This window comes from Phalaenopsis equestris, unplaced genomic scaffold, assembly GCF_001263595.1.
Source record: "Phalaenopsis equestris unplaced genomic scaffold, ASM126359v1 Scaffold235151, whole genome shotgun sequence".
In the NCBI taxonomy this organism is placed as follows: Eukaryota; Viridiplantae; Streptophyta; class Magnoliopsida; order Asparagales; family Orchidaceae; genus Phalaenopsis; species Phalaenopsis equestris.
In genome coordinates this window covers 401,218-420,251 of record NW_018253037.1, presented here as the reverse complement: position 1 = coordinate 420,251, position 19,034 = coordinate 401,218, and the positions used below count along the sequence as shown (strand labels likewise).

Sequence of the window (19,034 nt, the reverse complement as noted above, 5' to 3'; positions counted from 1 at the left end):
TTATTTCTAATTTTTTTAGGGTTATTGTTGGGTTAATCTCGGGTTATTTAGCATAACTAAAAGATAACTCAAAAATTAACCCAAAATAACTCAAAAATAACCATAAAATAATCTAAAAATAACTCGACAATAACCATAAAACAACATGAAATAACCATAAACCCTAGACCCAAAGTAACCCAAAAAAACCATAAAGTATTATGAAAAATAACTCAAAATACCTATTGCAGCACTACAAAAAAAGAACTCTATGGAAGCACTTAAGTAAAAATCTATGATACCATAACATTTCAGGCAACACTAAGCTCACCTCTGTCCTAAACTCGTAGTCATTATTCTTGTAATTCATTATCTTTTTTTCTTCGTGAGAGAGAAATCCATCTCCATCACAACAACACAGCATAACCTAGCTCAACGAACCGTAGCAGAGCAACGACGAAGCCCTAGGGGAGCAAGGAATCAAGATAGAAGCTTCTGACACCGGACTCAAGGAAGCCTAAAAGTTTTTCTTAAGGGTGGGATAGTATAAAAGGCGGGATAGTCGAAGCATCGGGTGGCTTCATTTTATTGGACTATGGACGTTACTCTACATATTTACATTTTTTTAAAAATTTTATAATGTTTTTCTGTGCGGGACCCACACTTACATGTGACTTCATATTATTGGACTCTGGACGTTGCTCTATGTCCATAGTCCAAACCAAAATTTTCCTTCTCGAAGAGTTTCTTCTCAGTGTTAATGCTCTTCTTGTGGACGACATGATTTATGCTTACCACATTTTTGAAGATGTTGGATTCAAATTTGTCATGTTGACAATGTCGAAGGCATAGAACGTGAGACCGAGGGAGAGGAAAAAAAAGCGTGTATGTGTGTGTGTGTGTGTGTGTGTGTGTGAGAGAGAGAGAGAGAGAGAGAGAGAGAGAGAGAGAGAGAGAGAGAGAGAGAGAGAGAGAGAGAGAGAGAGAGAGAGAGAGAGAGAGAGAGAGAGAGAGAAGAGACACAACGATTGTCCCTAGCAGAGCAAAGTGGAGTTATTTCCTAGGCTCTCGGACCTATTTTATGTATTGAAAGATGCTAATGCAAAAGAAGGGGAGAGTGATGCTAAATGGTCGGAGAGCCCAAATAACTTTCCTCCCTTTATACGAAAAAGATCATTTTATTTATAGAGTTGCCGACCGAATGAGAAGACATGCAATCTTTGCTACTGTCAGTGTTTTTTAGATATAAAAATACTTAAAAATAAAAAACAAAAAATAAAAAAGTATCTCTACCAATAAACCATTTACTAGTAAGCAAGTATATTTTCAGGAAATCAATATTACAGCTATTTGGTTGCAAGATTTATGCCATATATACTAAGAAATCCTGCCATGCAAAATATCATTTTCAATCTTGCAAGTTTGAAATCCCTTTTTTATTTGGTTTTACCTTAAACCTCAAGATTACTGAATCAGGGCATTCGTCAGATTTAGGCGGTGTTTGCCTGCATCTTAAATTTACATCAAGTATGATTTATCAAATCTGATAAATCTGGATTTATTTTTGAGGGTGAAGTTCGAGAGCGACAATGAAAAAAATCTTCTCTCACCAGGATTTTAGTAAATCCTGATTTACGTCGGAAGAGAAATGGAATGCAAGGAAAATCTAACATAACGTCAGGAAATTCATTTTAACAGAGCGTTGAATTTAATCTTCAATTTTTTTGGTGTTCTGCTGGATTCGACAAATGAAAACGAATTGGAGGAAGATGGAGATGTGGGGTGGGTGGGTGAAATGAAATGTTGATATCTAAGGTCATTTATTTGAAATATTTAGACGATTTTTGGCGGCTGCCATAGATATACATTAGAGGATTTATCAAATCTGCGAAATCCAACTAGTTCGCAGCAGAGAGAAAGCACGTGAGAAATGACGACATAAATTTATGCAATCCGTCTAATAATCAGATTTGATAATTTCAGATTTACGTCAGGGAGAAAATTGAAGTTAGATTTGTTTTTCCCTATTTTTGATCTGTACCTTGATTTTGATGAAATTTATGACTTAATCATGTTAAAAATATGCTACCAAACAACACTAAAAATTTCGATGATCAATTTGTTATTTTTGAAGTCTTTGATGGTCTGCAGTCCCAAAAGGAAACCAAGACCCGGAGGGACGGAGAGACGACGGGACGGAGAGAAAAATGGCGAGGAAGCTCTATGTTTCCGTTCCACTCTACCTTATTGTCTTTTTCTTATGCTTCGTTCCCTTCTCCGTAGCTTCTCCCAAGATGAAGGCGCCTCCTTCTGCGGCAAGGAAGGAGGACATTCCTTACCTCAAATGTCAAGTTTGTGAGAAGATCGCTCACCAGATCCACAACCAGGTTAAGGGCAAAGAATCCAAGATTTCACCAAAAAAGGTTATTGATCTTGCTCTCTTTTTCCTGTTTTGTTTCATCTAATCCGAGTGTTAATCGTTATTTTATGGTGTTGCGACTAGATTTCCGAATACGAGGTGATTGAGATAGCGGAGAATGTTTGTAATCTGAAGAAAGCGGAAGCTGACTGGATTCTCCAGATTGACATCACGGAGAAAGGGGATAAATTAGAGGCAAATAAAATGATCGTATCGTGATCTTTCTATTTGATTACGATCTAAAAAAGGAATTTCTTGTGTTTCTCATTTGTTTTGATTTTTTGCTGCAGCTTGTGGAGCAGGGAGTGGAAGGACAATGTAATTCGGAGTGCAAAACAATTGAGCGAGCATGTCAAGAGGTTATATGGTCTATATCATTGATTTTTTTGTAAGCAAATTGTAATTTTTTAGTGTAGAATAGAGCACTTTGGCGACTGCTTAATATCATTCAGAACCTGCTTCAATTAGAATTCTAAAATTTTGATTTTTGCTTCAGTGGATTAAGGTAGGTTTTATGTGGATTCGTCTAATTGCATAAAGCAATTTAGAGCTGGTTTCAAATATTTATGTATGAACCATCCAACTTGATAACCTAGCTGGCTCAAGGCAGTAACCTAGTTATAAAACTATTAAACAATTTTTTGGGCCAACGTAAGAGCAGTTAACAACTTAATTTGCAACTGCTCATGATACATGTGACAATTAAATGAATTTATCCCAGAAAGTTTTTACAAAACAAATGATCCATCTATCCAAATGATGCTCAAGTTTGTTTTGCTTTTTTTAGAGGTTATTTGGTTCAATACTGTCAAGATTGCTGTTTTATTCATCTAATACAAGCTATATTTTGCTTAATGTTACTATATTTAAAAAATGCAAGTTTTATCTAGTTCCTTGTTATTTGTTCTCTGATTATTTTTGGGCCCAGCACATCCACAATGAGATTACTCCTTATTCGTGCCTTGCTTTTGAAAACAATTTTTTTGTTCTTTTTCAAGAATTCAGATTATTTCAACAATAGAGAATGCAAAAATACAAACATATTTAAGCTTGAGCATATACCACAGATTTAAGTTGAACTAGAAGCCAATAGTAAATATAAATTATTAAATAAGTTTATATGAATTAATGCAATGTGGTTTTTCCATATTGCCACACAATCTAATTATGGGAGAAAGTTGGAGGAAAGGGAAAAAGAAAAGAATTATTTATGAATGAAGTGAGGTTCTTGGAGGATGTTGAGTAGCCATGGGCCAATAGTGCTAGATTTTGGTGAAACCAATCAATTCTTATGGGTATAACTGTGCAATCTTTTTGAATGGTAGAAGAATGGCTGATAGATTGATGAAACTCAAAAGCAACAAAAAAATATGGAGGTTTGTTAGAAGAGTAACTAGATATAGTTCAAGTTGCGGTGGTTAAATTGTTTTAAACTGAAGTGGATGCAACTTTGAAGAGGTTGTAATTCTAGAGTACAATTGAATATGTTCACATTTAGATGCCACTAAATTACAAAGTGAATACCACTTTGGAAAAAAATGTTATGTGAGGATGTTAACAAACCATATAATTGATATCTTCTAATGAATGTGAATCTGCCTTCGGGCTCCAACAATTGAAGAACTCATGTATTCGGACTATAACATATAGAAAAACTTAAAAAATAAAAGGAAAAAGAAAAGAAGAAAAGTCTTTTTCTTCTCCATCTTTACCATCTTCATGGACTGAATATCAAATCATCCCGTTTAAATTCATTCAATCCACCCTCGAGCTTAATTTATTTCCAAGAAAGGCAATAAAACTTGAACCGAAGATACACTAGGAAACTATCTCCCCCTTCCTTTGTAGTCAAGTAAGAGACACCATGTAATCAACATGTGCATATGACATTTATGGTAAGTCTATATCAAAATTTACTATTATCACATACCATGATTATTTCATTAACATGTGGCATCCACCAGTTACGTGGGATTAGTCAACTCAACCGATCAAGTCAAAATATATATAGCAAGTTAGGACAAAGGAAGAAATCATGATTGACTTACCTGGTGCCACATTTGCATAAGGACAAGTTGGCAAGTGATGAGACTCCCTGTAAGTAAGCTAGAAGTCCCTAGGATAGATTCTTGTAGGCGTAAACGAAGTACCCAGAGATGATTCCCTTTATGAGGGCTAAGTACCTCTTAATAGATGGACAGTTCATGCTTACATGAGTACCTTTTTAAATTTCTCTCGTGGCACCAACTTGAATTGTCAATTTAACCTCTCGGTTCAGGGATTTATAAAAAATATTTTTTTTACAACAAATTTTACAAAAAAAATTAAGCATCAAGACACGTCAATATTCTGTTATACCTCGACACCAAAATTAACGAACAAACCATGAAGAAATAATAATGGATATGTGGAAAGGCACAAATAAGGGTTTCTCTTACAACAATCAAAGAAAACATAAGCAACATACAAAAGATGATATACTTTCGAGAGGTTGATCGACTCTGCCACACCCTAGACATTGCTAGGAACAAAACCCAAAAGAAGAAAATACAACAACCACAAAATAATTCATAGAAAACATAAATCCTAGGTTTTTCCCCTTAGTAGAATCCTCCTAAAGCATTTGAAAAATTTCCTTATGAACTTCTCTCAATTTCTCCTCCTTGAATATGTGATTATGGCCTGAGCGGACCCCAGCTTTTCCCTGCCTTCCGTTTCTTGCTTCGTACAGGATCAACCTCGCTTGTTGGTTTGGCGGGCCAGTGGGGAAGCATTCGACTGGTCCCAAGAGCGGCGTAATATATTCAAGAATTGTAAAACCTTTTTGCTTCATCATAAATATACTCTTAGAATACAGGTCAAGCGAGGAAGATGCGACTCACCACTTTGTGATAAAATCTGTAATGATTAGCGTGAGCCACTTTTATGGTAAGTCTAAATGTATACCTTTGTGAAAAGAATGGTTTGACAATAAGGCACGACCCATTAAAGATGAAAAACTTAACCAAGATGTACGCTAAAAGAGCATGAGTAGCGTAAGACTTAAATTTTGATTTTCTTATTCAGAATTCACATATGTATGATAGAGCATATCAATTCATAATTTGCTTATAAAATTTTTGCAATTAGCTCTTTTGGATTTCTTCAGTCCGTCATTATAAATATCTCAGAAACTTGATATTAAACAATTCACTATTATGAGATTCTTGGGAAGTCATCGTTATGGATTTTTTTTTTTATCAATTTAACACTAAAGAAATTACAGATTTCTTATCAATTCATCATTAAGAAAGTTGTTGATTTCTTATCAGTTCATCACTGATAAAGTTTCAGCAAATCGCCATTATAAAGTTTAAGCAAAAGTTTGACTATTTTTTATGAGCTGTTCTTAGGAAATTCACTCTCATGAATTCCCCATTAAGGCACCAGCTTTGTCGATTGAACTACATCATTGTCATATAACAGTAGAAAGAAGTTATCAGGCAACACATGTTCTTTCATTTTATTACAGAAATTAATATATATTTTACAATGGTATTCACCAATACATTTTTATAATAAAATACAGTCATACATTGGTCAGACCACCTTCTTCATCTCTCTCTTCTCTTGAACTTGGCTCCTCCATTAGCTTTCTCAAATTTTCAGTATAAGAACACTCATGAGGAATGTCTTAATTGTTTACAAGTTTCTCTAGGCAAAACTTGATGCTCTCCATGAAATTGTCTTGCAGCAACTTCTGATGCGTAATGCTCTCGCTAGTGGCCTGCATTATTTTGTCAAAACTGAAAATTGACCCAAACTGAGCACATTTGATTGATTTAGTTTGATTTTAAAATAACAATTTATTTTTTTTTCAAAATTTGAATATTTTGTTTTCAATTTTCATATCAATTTTAATATTTTGTAAGGTTAATGAAACTGAAAAATTGAATAATATTAGAATAATAAAATTTAATTTAATTGGATAAAATAAGTTGAGCGTATTACATTTATTTCAGTTTTGCTTGAAATTTTTAATTTTAATGATATGGTGATGAGATAAAAACATGAAATAAAATTTTAATTTGAAATAGAACATCAAATTTTAATCATTTCTAATTGAAATTAAATTAAATGCTAAATTTTATTTTGCTCCAAATCAAACCAATTAAACTGAATTAAATTTCGGTTCGGTTTGGATCAGTTTTAGCAAAATCTTAGTTGGTTCGATTTTTTTGGTTTCAGATTTTGGTTTTATTCAGCTTGATTGATTTGTAACTGATTCATTTAAATTAACCGTTTGCACACCACACGTCTTGCTCTCGCTCAAATAATTCAAAAATTCTTGTCTTCAAGGTGGACATTTTCTCCTAAGTTTGAGCAACTTGCCTGTGAGCAGCATCTAGCCTTTAACTTCGAGTATTTGCCTTCAAGTTTTCTAGTCACTAGCAATCATCTTCTGCCATGCTATAGAAAATAGTAACTGTCTCGCCCTTATTCTTAATCTCTTTGTAACACTTTATCGGGTATACTCATTGTGAATTAATATTTTCTTTATCGGTCTCTTTATTTTTGTTAGCTTCTTTTTGTTCTCTTAGCAAGTCACTTGTTTTCTTTTCCATTTATGAGAACCCCCTGACTACTCTCCTATGAGACATCGCCATATGATAAGAGCACTGTCACAGCTATGCTTGAGTGTGCATGGCGATAATATGGAGGTTCTTGAAGGTGACTTCGAGCTTCTTACCAACTGTGTTAGAATGGATAAAAAGGTCGAGTTGATTGGTGAGAGGATGTGCCTCCTTAGCAGACTCATACCAGCGATGATCAAGTTACCATGGTGAAAACAACCTAAGGAAAAAGGTATCTAGGAATTGTTATCTAATTGTATGAAACCCTATTATAGAGAACGATTTATCCATCGGGTATAGAGAACGTGTATCGACTCATACTAACGGGAGACTAGATAACCAAGGCGACTTTGCTAACTTTTTCAGCTTTTTTCTGCTGAAACAACTAAGTGTTCGCTTAACTTATTTTAAAAGAAAAATTTAGCGAACGTAACAATTATTCATAGGTTTATCTCAAAATTCTCCTCGATCGATTTCTCAGTTGTAGCCCAATCGTCTTCCTTGCCTAGAAATGCAATACTTCTTTTTCGGGAAGCACATCATAAATGTGAGCTGTCTGTGAGCTGTCAAAAAAAAAAAAAAAGGTTAGTAATAACTCCAAAATTCGGCCTTGGGCCTAGTTTTAATTGAAACCTTAATAAGCAATTAATAAGAATGACTTATAGGTGAGCATTCTCACCATAAAGTTGTATTCCAAGAAGCTTTTCACCTTCTGATCCACTTTCTTCATAATGGAGAAGCTCTCTTCGACAGTCAACGACAATACCAAAGCTTTAATAACGAGAAAGGGCTGAGGCCAAGTAGCAATTAACCATGTACTTGAGCATGAGGCATATTAGTATCTCGAATTTTGATTCTTGATTTTACTCTTCAGGCCAGACAACTTGATACTGGTCTAGGAGAATATGACGAGCCTATCTTTGTACGTATTCACTATAAATAAGTGGCAAAACCACGACACAGACCATGGAATCTGGTTCTTTTTCACATACAGAACTATTACTTTTATTCCTTCAAATGGATTCAACGTCATCTGCATCTGAATGATACCATGGAATATGAAAATATTTACCAACTTAGTACATAGAGAAAGTCATAACCCCAGTCTAATTTGATCGCTATAGAAAATGAGCTCATCATTGTTTATCGTATTTTGAAGTTCTCCTTAGTGGTACACGACTTTATTGAATGATTGAATACAAACTCAAGCTGGGCTAAATTCTTTTCCACATTAAAAATTTTGGACTGCTTAGTGAACTCAGAAGCCATGATAACATAACTACTACTAGCAAACGTGGAACACAATCTTGCAAAAGATTCAAGGGAGAAGAAGAGAAGCTGGAAAGGAAGAAAGCATGTATGACTTGAAGGTTTTGAGAAGGACAAGTGTTTTGAAAATTCACTTTGTTCATCTTATTTAAAGGCTTGGGCAATGACTGGGGGAAAACTTGATAAAAATAAGAAATTATTGATTTTTTTCTTTAGATATCACACTTAAGAACAAGGTGTAATTAAAGCTATCACATTTGAATCAAAAAATATTTTGACTCAATTATTTAGGCATATAATTGTACAATTGACTCATCCATAACAATTTGCCCTATTCATTGAGCGCGACTCTCTTTATTTACCCAAAATAAGAAAAGAAATGAAGATAGGGTCGAAAGCGACTTTTGAGGAAACACAACTACTCTTTATCAAGTGCTTTAACACGAGCTAGCCTTCTAGCATTATTTGGTTCGAGCAGATTGACTCCGTGTTTCTTTGGAGTGTTCTTTTATTCTCCTCAAGGTTAGCATTTATAGCCATATGAGGAGATACTTAGGTTGTTCTACATACCTCTAGGACTATCTCTCTTGGCTATGAAATCAACTGCCTGCACTCTTATAGTGGCCACACTTTTCCCAATTTCAATCTGCACTCGCCCATCGTAAGAGACATCTACATCAAACGAAGCGCAATCATGAATACTCCCAAATCATTTAGGTGCCAAACAAAGAATATCCAGAAGATTTATATCATGAGTGGGAAAACTCTCATTCCTAATCTCAAGGACACCCTCCTCTGGCAATGCAATTTGAAGACTAGAGACTTCCTCAAGAGCGTATCGCTTAGGCTCCCTCTTCAGGGACAAAATGTTTTTCTTAGGGAACATTCACTTCATTCAAGTTAAGTGTGTCAGTCGCAATCAATTGAGCATACTGACCAATAGAGCATTCCTTGCTCATAAGTTCACTAAACATGAGCTGAGCTGTAGAACAAATTAAAACACATTAGATTTCTTAGCTAATTATATTTAGAAGAAAAATTCTTTGAGATTACAGTATACGCTTTGATCCGGATTTGATCTACAGGTTATTCATTCCTCTAAACTCATTCAATCCCAAATTATGAGCCGGAGCCTCATCAATATATATCAAATCCACACAAGGCAAAGACTCCTCAGAAACTAGAAACTCACCTAGTGACAATTCAAAGGATGATGGATCCAATACGTACAAAGCTTAAACGCTAGCCAGAGGGTTAGCAGTGGGAAGAGACGAATAAGTTCTTTACTTGGGAATCTCAGTTACTTCTTTGTCAATCATCACTTTTATCTTCCCTATTCAATTTGCTCTCTTTCTTACATTTTTTGAACTATGCCTCAATGAGTTTGGCTTTAGGAATTGTGACATTCTCATAGGCAGCATTTTCCATCTCTCACACTCAAGAAAATTAAGATAAAAGACGAGCAAGAAGAAGAAAAAAATTTGACAGTGGCAGCTTAAATAAAAATCCATCTTCTATTTATAGAGGAACAATTGTAGGCTCAATTACATGAAAGTAAAAATGTTGTAAATATGTATTGATTAGAAGCATTCATTTTTAAATTAAATAGAAATCACTATTTTCTTATTCTTTTTGCAATTTCATTATTAAAGAGATAAGACAGTTGAGGAATTAAATATGTATAGATAAAACCCCTTGTAGTGGGTTCAAGTCAAGTCGTGGATTAGCTAATGAGGTCAACCAGCTAGTTTAGCGTAACGACTTAAATATTTCGACCTAGACAACTCAACTACTCAATTCAACCCATCAACTCGAACAACCAATTTGGCAAACCAACTCGACCAGTGCTTTACATTAGCTTCGATGATGAGTTCTTCCTAGTAAGTTAGGTCGATTTTGTCAACTCAAGCTGACATGATACATAGGCCTTACATTCGACTTTCTTGTTGCGTATTACTGTGTATAATGCACTTAATGTTGCTTGAATAGCGTTGTGTATAGCGTACCCTAGGTCAGTTCAACCTATAAATAGAGGTGGTTGTCAAAATGTAGGGGAAATCTTTAGAGATATAGAACTCTTTGGGAGCTTAGATAAATTTTGGAAATTTGAGAAGGCTTGGTATTTACAAATTTCATAAATAATTCTTTGTAACTACTTCATTGGCAATAATAAAATTCTCAAGAGATTCTTCCTTTTCTAATTCACTTCTTCTCTGATTTTTCGTCTTTACAAGGCTCTCTCATAGGTGTTGTATCCATGAATATTTCAGAAGTCAATAGATACCAATCAATCTCTTGATATAAATCCCATTGAAGGCTTTTACAAACATTCATGGAATAACCAAACTTTGTTTTATCAACAACATAAAACAGTTATCAATGTCTCTAGCTCTTCAATACTTCAAATGAGAGTCTATTGCAACTGTGAATCCATTATGAAAATAACTTGAAATGTTTATAATATTTTTCCCTCCTTACACGACTGTACATAGGTGGTGTATCCATGAATATTTTAAAAGCCAATAGATACCAATCAATCTCTTGATATAAAACCCTTTGTAGGCTTTTACAAACATTCATGGAATAACCAAACTTTATGTTATCAACATCATTAACCAATGATCAATATCTCTAGCTATTAAAATCTTCAATTGCGAATCTATTGCAACTGTGAATCTATTATGAAAATAACTTTTAAACTTTTAAATAGAATTCAAGAATAGAGCATTCAACATTTCAAAACAAACAAAAGAATCTAAAATAGACTAATAAGAAACATTTGTGAAGTCATACATGGACATGAACCTAAAAAGGCTTGACGTTCGAAAATGTAAGTCTTTGTAAGCTCAATAAATATTGTTACTTGCGTTGTAGATGATAAAATTATCATTTGATTATATTTCTTCAAGCTATATCTATAAAAAACACTGACATTGCAGGGTCCTAAGCCCTAGATATGAAAAATGGAGGGCTGTGTAAGGTAATCGACAACCCTCATAAATTTTTTGCTGAAAAATCATGATATGAATCTTATAATTCATCATGTAGATGATAGAGAGTCTCTTGAAAGTGATGCGCCACTACACCGACGCCCAAGTGTAGTGTAAAATAAGTCGGGGTTCCCACATCATGATGAATGTGGACAAAGAAGTTAGTCTATGAAATTAATATTAGGATAAATATTCTCACATGTATAATAATGGAATTAGTAGATATTATGTTTTTTAGAAAAATAAATATCTTATTCATTCAAGAAACAAAATGAGTTAAAAAAATGCTGAGATTGATATTTTATGTTTTAAACTTTGGTATTCATGTAGGAGTTGCACTAAAAATAATGTAGATTTAATTATAGATAAGAGTTTGAAAGATAATTTTGTAAAAATTAATATAATTGAAGATTAAATTATAGCTTTATAGATTATTGTTAATACTAAGATTTTTAATTGAAGATAGAATTATAGCCTATTTTGATATATTTTTAAAAGTAAAATTTTAGAATGCTAAAGTATAAAGATTTTTTACTCTTAATACTACTGATTTTTTACTGGATGAATGAAAAATTTTACTGTTAATACTGCTGGATGAAAGATTAAATTATAGATGTAGATTTAATTATAGATTAGAGTTTGAAAGATAATTTTGTAAAAATTAATATAATTGAAGATTAAATTATAGCTCTATAGATTATTGTTGATATTAAGATTTTTAATTGGAGATAGAATTATAGCCTATTTTGTATATGTTTAAAAGGAAAATTTTAGAATGCTAAAATATAAAGATTTTTTACTGTTAATAATACTGATTTTTTACTGGATGAATGAAAAATTTTACTATTAATACAGCTAGATGAAAGATTTTTTTACTGTTAATACTATTGATTTTTTACTAAATATAAACAATTTTAGAATGCTAAAATATAAAGTTTTTTTATTGGATTATTGTTAATACTACCGATACCTCTTGAGAAAAAAATTTATTGGAGGAGATTTAAATGGATATATTGGTAGAGTGATAAATGATTTTAGAAATATTCATGGTTGTGACAGTTTTGGAGTGATTAATGGAGACGCTAAAACCATATTAGATTTTGCTTTAGCTTATGATTTTGTTATTGTTAATATTTTATTTAAGAATAGTGATGAGCAAATTATTACTTATAACAATAGATCTAATAAAATATAAAATTATTATTTTCTTATGAGAAAAATGAGATCGTCGAGAATGTAAAGATTATATGTTCATTCCAAGTGAAATTTAAGGACTCAATATCGATTATTTTTTCTAGATTTTAAGATGAAGAGTTGTAAGATAAAAAATACAATAAAATACTATCATAAAGTTCGATAAAGGCACCTAAAAGGCAAATACAATTATTTTTATGAGTAAATTTCAAGATTTGGGATATTCATAAAGAAATTAATACTTTGTAGGATGAAGTAAGAATAACTATTAAACAAATAACAAAACATATACTTGGCTTTATAAATAAAAATAGTTGGTGGTGAAATAAAAATGTGCGAGAACAGATAAAATATAAAAAATTATATTATAAAAATTTTTTTAAATATAAAAGCTTAGAGAATTGGGAAAAGTATAAGGTTGCCCATAGACAGTCTAAGAGAATAATTTTTAACATTATGATTTCGGCTTTTTTTTGAGATCTTTAAAATATATTAGATACTAAAGAAGGTAAAAAATATATGGATAATCTAGTCAAACAAATATAAAAGAAAAGTAAAAAATTTAAATTTAAGTAAAGTTTCTTAAAGATGAATATCAAAAAGTGTTTTTTTTAGAGGAAGATATTTAACATAGGTGGGTGAGCTATTTTGATAAACTTTTCAATGAAGTTTCTGAAAATACAATCGATCTTAATGACCGTAATTTCTTTAATGATAATAAAACTTTTTATTTTTACCATCAATGGGAAATCAATAAGACATGATGATATCTCAATTGAAGTGTGGAAATATCTAGGAGGTTTGAGAGTTTCTTGACTTAATTCTTTGATAATATTTTAGAAACTAAAAGATGCCCGAGGAGTGGAGGAAGAGTATTTTGGTCATTGTTTTTAAGAATAATGCTATGCACAAGAGTGCAAATTATAGAGAAATTAAGTTATTGTGTTATACTATGACATTATGGTAGTGGGGTAATCGAATATAGGTTAAGATGTGTTACAAAAATATCTCATAATCAATTTTGATTTATGTCGTGCAATTCTACTATGGAAGCTATATATTTATTGAGATGTTTGATGGAGAAGTACATAAAGAGTATGGAGGATCTACAAATTTTATTAATTTAGAAGAAATTTGCGATAAGATTCCAAGAGAAGTTTTTTGGACAGTTCTAGAAAAGAAAGGTGTTATGAATTCTATTCAAGTCATTAAAGATATGTATTCTAGAGCTCTTACTTGTGTTCGAACAGAATGAGGATTGACCTGGTATTTCCCACGGCTGAAAGTCGCGAAGGAAGGTTGGTGGCTATAGTGTCGAGAGAGAGATTAGGGAGTTAATTAAGATTAGTTAAGTTTAATTAAACTTTTATTTCATAATTTTATATCTTCTTATATGTTTAAAATTCATGTATGGTACTATATTTCAAATTGATCGATACGATGTGCAGAATTTTATAAAATTGATTCGATCAAATTTTGAGGGATGTCAAATTATGGGTTATACTTTAAAAATGTCAGAAGTTTACCAATTTCTTTTAATTGAGTGTTGCACAACTATCTCAGCGGTCTCAGTTTACCACGCTCAATTTGGTTTTCACTTATTTTATTGCTAAACATTCAAATATATGTCATATAGTGGATTAAATTTCAGTTTAAAATGATTTGTTAAATCTTTGTGCAATTTTCTTATTGCATGTGCATTATATGTAGCACTCCATTCTATTCCCCCAAATTTTAATAACATCGTGTTTCGATGTTGGATTTTGAGTGAAAGGAAATAAAAAAAAGGCAGTAAAGCTCAAATAATTTGTATAGATTCATGAGCAACCTATACTTATTGGGATTTCATTTCCTTTTTATTTTAGTTTTGTTCGATTCAAAAAAATATTAAAAGTTATATCCTTGGCTAAAGGTTCATTCTCTACACTCAAGCTATACTTAAATATTTCACATCTAACCATCACCTAAGCTGTAGTTATATCCTCTAATTTTGCGCCTGATAATTTCTAGATTTTTTTTTTCTTTTTTTGATATTTTCTCAAATATTCTAATTTTTCCCTTATTTCCACAATGTTTTCGCTTGACATGTAAATAACATATCATAATAACTGCTTCAAAGATCCTTTACTATCCCAATATCCAATACAGAATATATAATATATAAACTTGATGCAGCCCCCTGATATAATTTTGATGTGATTTAGAACTCTTTGATTAGTTGACTGATGCTTTTGATACTAGTGATCACTTTATCATTCACATTTTTAGTAACACTAACGATCCTTCGGCAATTTTTTTTTTTAAATTTATAACATGCTTCAATTTAGCTCTATTGATACTCAATTATATGCCATATTAAGACCAATACAATCTATTTGAAGATCTTTTTTTAAATCTTTTTCTCTATTAGATTAGTACAAATATCATCTCCATAATAGATTTACTTATGATAAAACCAAACTATTATCCCATCTCAACTTTATTTTCTAAGCCTATAATCCATTGACCTCACCCATATAATGTTTGGTGACTCGTAAATGTGATTTACCTTAATTACGAAGCTCTTATAGATCTATTTCCTTCATTAATATTGATATTTGAATATTATTTTCTTGAAGTGTTTGCATGCTCTTAGCAATTAAGATTCCAGTAACGAGATTTGTTAATCATTTTATTCCAGTATATCTCAATCGCTTGGTTGTTAGTCACTTTTTGAAAATGGTAGATATGCATTGATGTTTGAAACAAATCAACTTTGATTCAGTGATCAATTTAAACTGCTTATTAAAGGCAGAAAACCTCATTTATTTTATTTTATTTTTTGTTGGTATTACTTGGTGAGACCTGCAATGGTCTATGGCGCTGAATGTTGGCCTTTAAAAGCGAAGCATAATACTAAGTTAAGTGTTGTCGAGATGAGAATGATTAGGTGGATGAGTGGTTTTACACTTAGAGATAAATGCGAAATGAATATATCTGTGATAGGGTTGATGTAGCTTCTGTGACAAACAAAATTAGTGAAAGTCGTCTTAGATGGTTTGGTCACATTAAACGTCGACCATCTTATGATCCGATTAGGAGAGTAGATGTTTTAGATTTGACTTATGTTAAAAAAGGCAGAGGTAGACCTAAGGAGACTTGGGCTTATTATATAAAAACTGATCGTAATTTAGTAGAACTAAATGAAAATATGACACTATATAGGACACAATGGAGAAAACTGATTCATGTAGCTGAACCCACGTAGTGTGATTAATGCTTTGTTGTTGTGGTGGTGTTACTTGGTGAATATGGAAAGATGTTTGTGATAGCACATATCATCTTGAAAGTTTGCCCCATTTCCCATTCCTTCTATACGAGCTTCCTACTTTATCTATTGCCTAATTCGTTGTTGTGATACTTGACATGAATTCTGTAATTTTTTATTATTGTTGATTAATTGCACATATTCAATTTGTTTTTCTATTTTGCAGATCATGGGATACTCTGATACGGATGTTGCCGAGTTTGTATTTAGTTCCAAGCCCTCACTTGATTCACTGATCAATTTTCTTTGCAATGATCTGTCCAAAGCATGTGTTGTTAAGGCACCCCCTGTTCCAAAGGTAGGCATCTTTTTGCTTGCCTTGTGGACTGTGATTTTTTAAGAATTTAATCTAGTTAGCTTTGTAGTTTATAGTTTTACTGTGCTTCCAAATGAAATTTATTTAAAAAATAATTTATATCCAATTCAAAATTCGTGGAAATCTTGAGATGCAAAATATACTGCTTTGTGTTCAAAATTTTCAAATTTCATTTGACAGGATATTTGTTTGTTGGTGCTAGGAACTTGTTCTACATCATCAATTTCTTATTTACATTCTGAAATTTATGAAAACTTTGAGATGCAAAGCATACTGTTTTGTGCTAACAATTTTTCAATTAGTTGGACTTGTGATATATCTGTTGATTTTAGTAACTTCATCTTCATCGTCTTCTTTTTTGTGTGACAATCTATACCTTTTTTGTATGAAAACTAAGGCAGGGACTAAGTATAGTAGAATGAATTGTCAAAACAAAGAATGAGACCAAGTAAACTAATCTCCTTATGCATATAGAAAGGATATCATCAATTTAGCGCCACAAAGCAGTATAGTTAGGTGTGTCAAGCCGTTCATTCTTTATATTTTTGTGGCACCTAATTAACTTGTTCCCTGCAAATTTTTCTATATAATCAACAGATTATTAGTTTTTATTTATTTATTTATTTATTTTTTTGATTTTGGTAGTTCTTGAGCTTTCATGTAGATGCTTTTATATCTGGAACCAGCAACTTGAACAGCTGCACTTTAAAAGATTTGTGAACAACAGCCAACCTTTAGTTGAATATTTAATTCAGTCCTTCAGTTTACTGTACTAAAGTCGACTTTCTTATCTGATTTTGTGAATGTTTTCATTTTCCCAATACCATCATTGTAGTTCTTACATCTCTTGTTGAACATGCAATTATAGAGGCAATGCTTTGCTCTCCATGAAGTGTTCCCAGATAAACACATGTTATTGCTTGAAAATTAGTGAAGTTGGGAATAGACGCCATTTTACTTCTGTTTCATCCCTAATTTGCTGTGCATTTTCTTGGACTTATTCTTTTGGGAGCATAGTACGACTCTACATCTATATATGCCTCTCCTAGGTGGCTGATCGTTCAATCTAAATCAAAACATTTAAAACTTTTTGTGGCATTTACATACATATCACTCTACAGCTATATAAACATTCATATTTACCACTCAAATATTTTACATCACATAAAAAATATCACCATCAATATTCTTTTTGAAAATGAATGCACCTTTCCATGCATAGTTTATGGCACAGGTGTGTCGGCATTAAAAGAAAGTAAAAAGAAAGTTTGGGGGGTCTCCTGTAAGAAGCTGTCGGTCGCTGGAATCGAAATCTCGTCGCACGCTTCGGAAGGACGTTTTAATTTACGTATATATATGTATATAATTTTAGAAAAATATGAAATCAAACTGACCTCATATTTTTCATAGTTTAAATGAAAGAGCACTCTACCTCAAATCCTGTATCTACCCCGAGGGATAAACACAAGACTTGAGGGTGAGACTCGATCAAATAAACTAAGAAAACATATGACTAATATATGACGTCTGTTTGGTTTGCGAAAATATTTTATTTGCAAACAAGTTCCCCTATTTAATATAAATAATTAAATAGGTTTATTTTAAGCTGGGTTCGAAAAAACTTTCTATAAGGGCAAACCCCTATAGTTAATTACATCTTAAATGACCTAGGTCACCTAAGAAAACTCTCGATAAAAATCAGGGGGTAATGTCTTCAAAGAAGTCAAAAGGATAGGACTTTTCAACGAAATCGGACGAAGAGACGTGAAAAGGGAAAGACTCAAATCTGGAACATTGTTGAGGAATCCAAATGAAGAGAAACTAGGGGAGGCCATAGATCTTGAGGAGAACCTCAGTGACTTCCCAGTCTATCCTATGATTTGGCTCCAACTTTAAGAAGAAATTATTAAAGTGTTTTATCCTGCCATTTTTATTTAATTAGGGCTTATATTTGTGTGACAGAGCCACACAAATTGCCTAGAAAATATGAGGGTTTACGTCGTATCGGACGACAACCTCGGAGCCTAGAACGAGTTTAGGGCTTAAATCGTACAGCAGAGCTATGTGAATGCCTAAAGAAAAGGTAGGATTTATGTTGCGTTAGGCAAACAACGTCGAAATTCTATGGATTGTTGTTTAATTTCTAGGAAAAGAGATGGTTTTGCTGGGGAAGACATGTTATGCTGTTGAAGATGGCCGTGCTTCCCACTGCGCTAGCTCCAAACTCCCCGACATGACGAGTTTAAGTTTTCTAGGGCGTCCAGTTATAGTGTTAAATCAAACGGCCCTATGGTTATAGTTTTCTAAACATCCTATGCAAAAAGGAAACATGTTTGAAGTTATATAATGTAAAGTGTGCGATGTAGGAACAAACAATAGAATGCACGTGGAACAGTAGTAGACAAAACAAGAGCAGTATAACATGCTATACGAGAAGAAACAGTAGCAAGTGGAAACATGAATAACATAACATGCTGTATGGTACGGTAGCAGGTAGAAATATAAATGGTATAACATGCTGTATAAGAAGAGCAGTAGCAGGTAAAAACAGGAAAATTAATTGCTGTAAAATGTAAAGCAAACATGTACGCCCGTGAGATCCGCTATTCCTTGAGTATAGCAAACCTAAATGTATTTCAAAAAGCAAAGTCCGAAAGAAACGTTGTCCAGGAAACCCGAGGAAAAGCGGAGAAACTCGAGAAAAATCAATGAAAAAAAAGACTCAAGTAAAAGAAAATCCTCAAAACTCCTGGGGAAATCCCGAAAGAAAGGAAAAGTAACACGAGTGCCCCGTCCCAAAACTTCGATAAAACAAAAAGAAGATTCATATGAGGGAGATCGCAAATACTCGTATGAGACTAGGCTCAGTTATATTTATTCTCGAGGGTCCACGAAGGCTACTCGGTCACCCGAATATATAGAACCCGCCACTCATCTAGAAGTGTGT

General features: G+C 32.8%; 1 protein-coding gene across 1 annotated transcript in view; it reads left to right on the top strand.

Moving 5' to 3' along the window:
- The first annotated feature begins 2,101 nt into the window (after positions 1-2,101).
- The window catches only part of LOC110039089, a 21,949-nt gene continuing 5,016 nt past the window's right edge, over positions 2,102-19,034 (top strand). The window contains exons 1-4 of the mRNA XM_020744042.1: positions 2,102-2,402; positions 2,483-2,593; positions 2,689-2,757; positions 15,938-16,069. Of these exons, the coding sequence (XP_020599701.1) occupies positions 2,187-2,402; positions 2,483-2,593; positions 2,689-2,757; positions 15,938-16,069 (528 nt within the window). The 5' untranslated portion in view covers positions 2,102-2,186. The remainder of the gene's footprint in view (positions 2,403-2,482; positions 2,594-2,688; positions 2,758-15,937; positions 16,070-19,034) is intronic.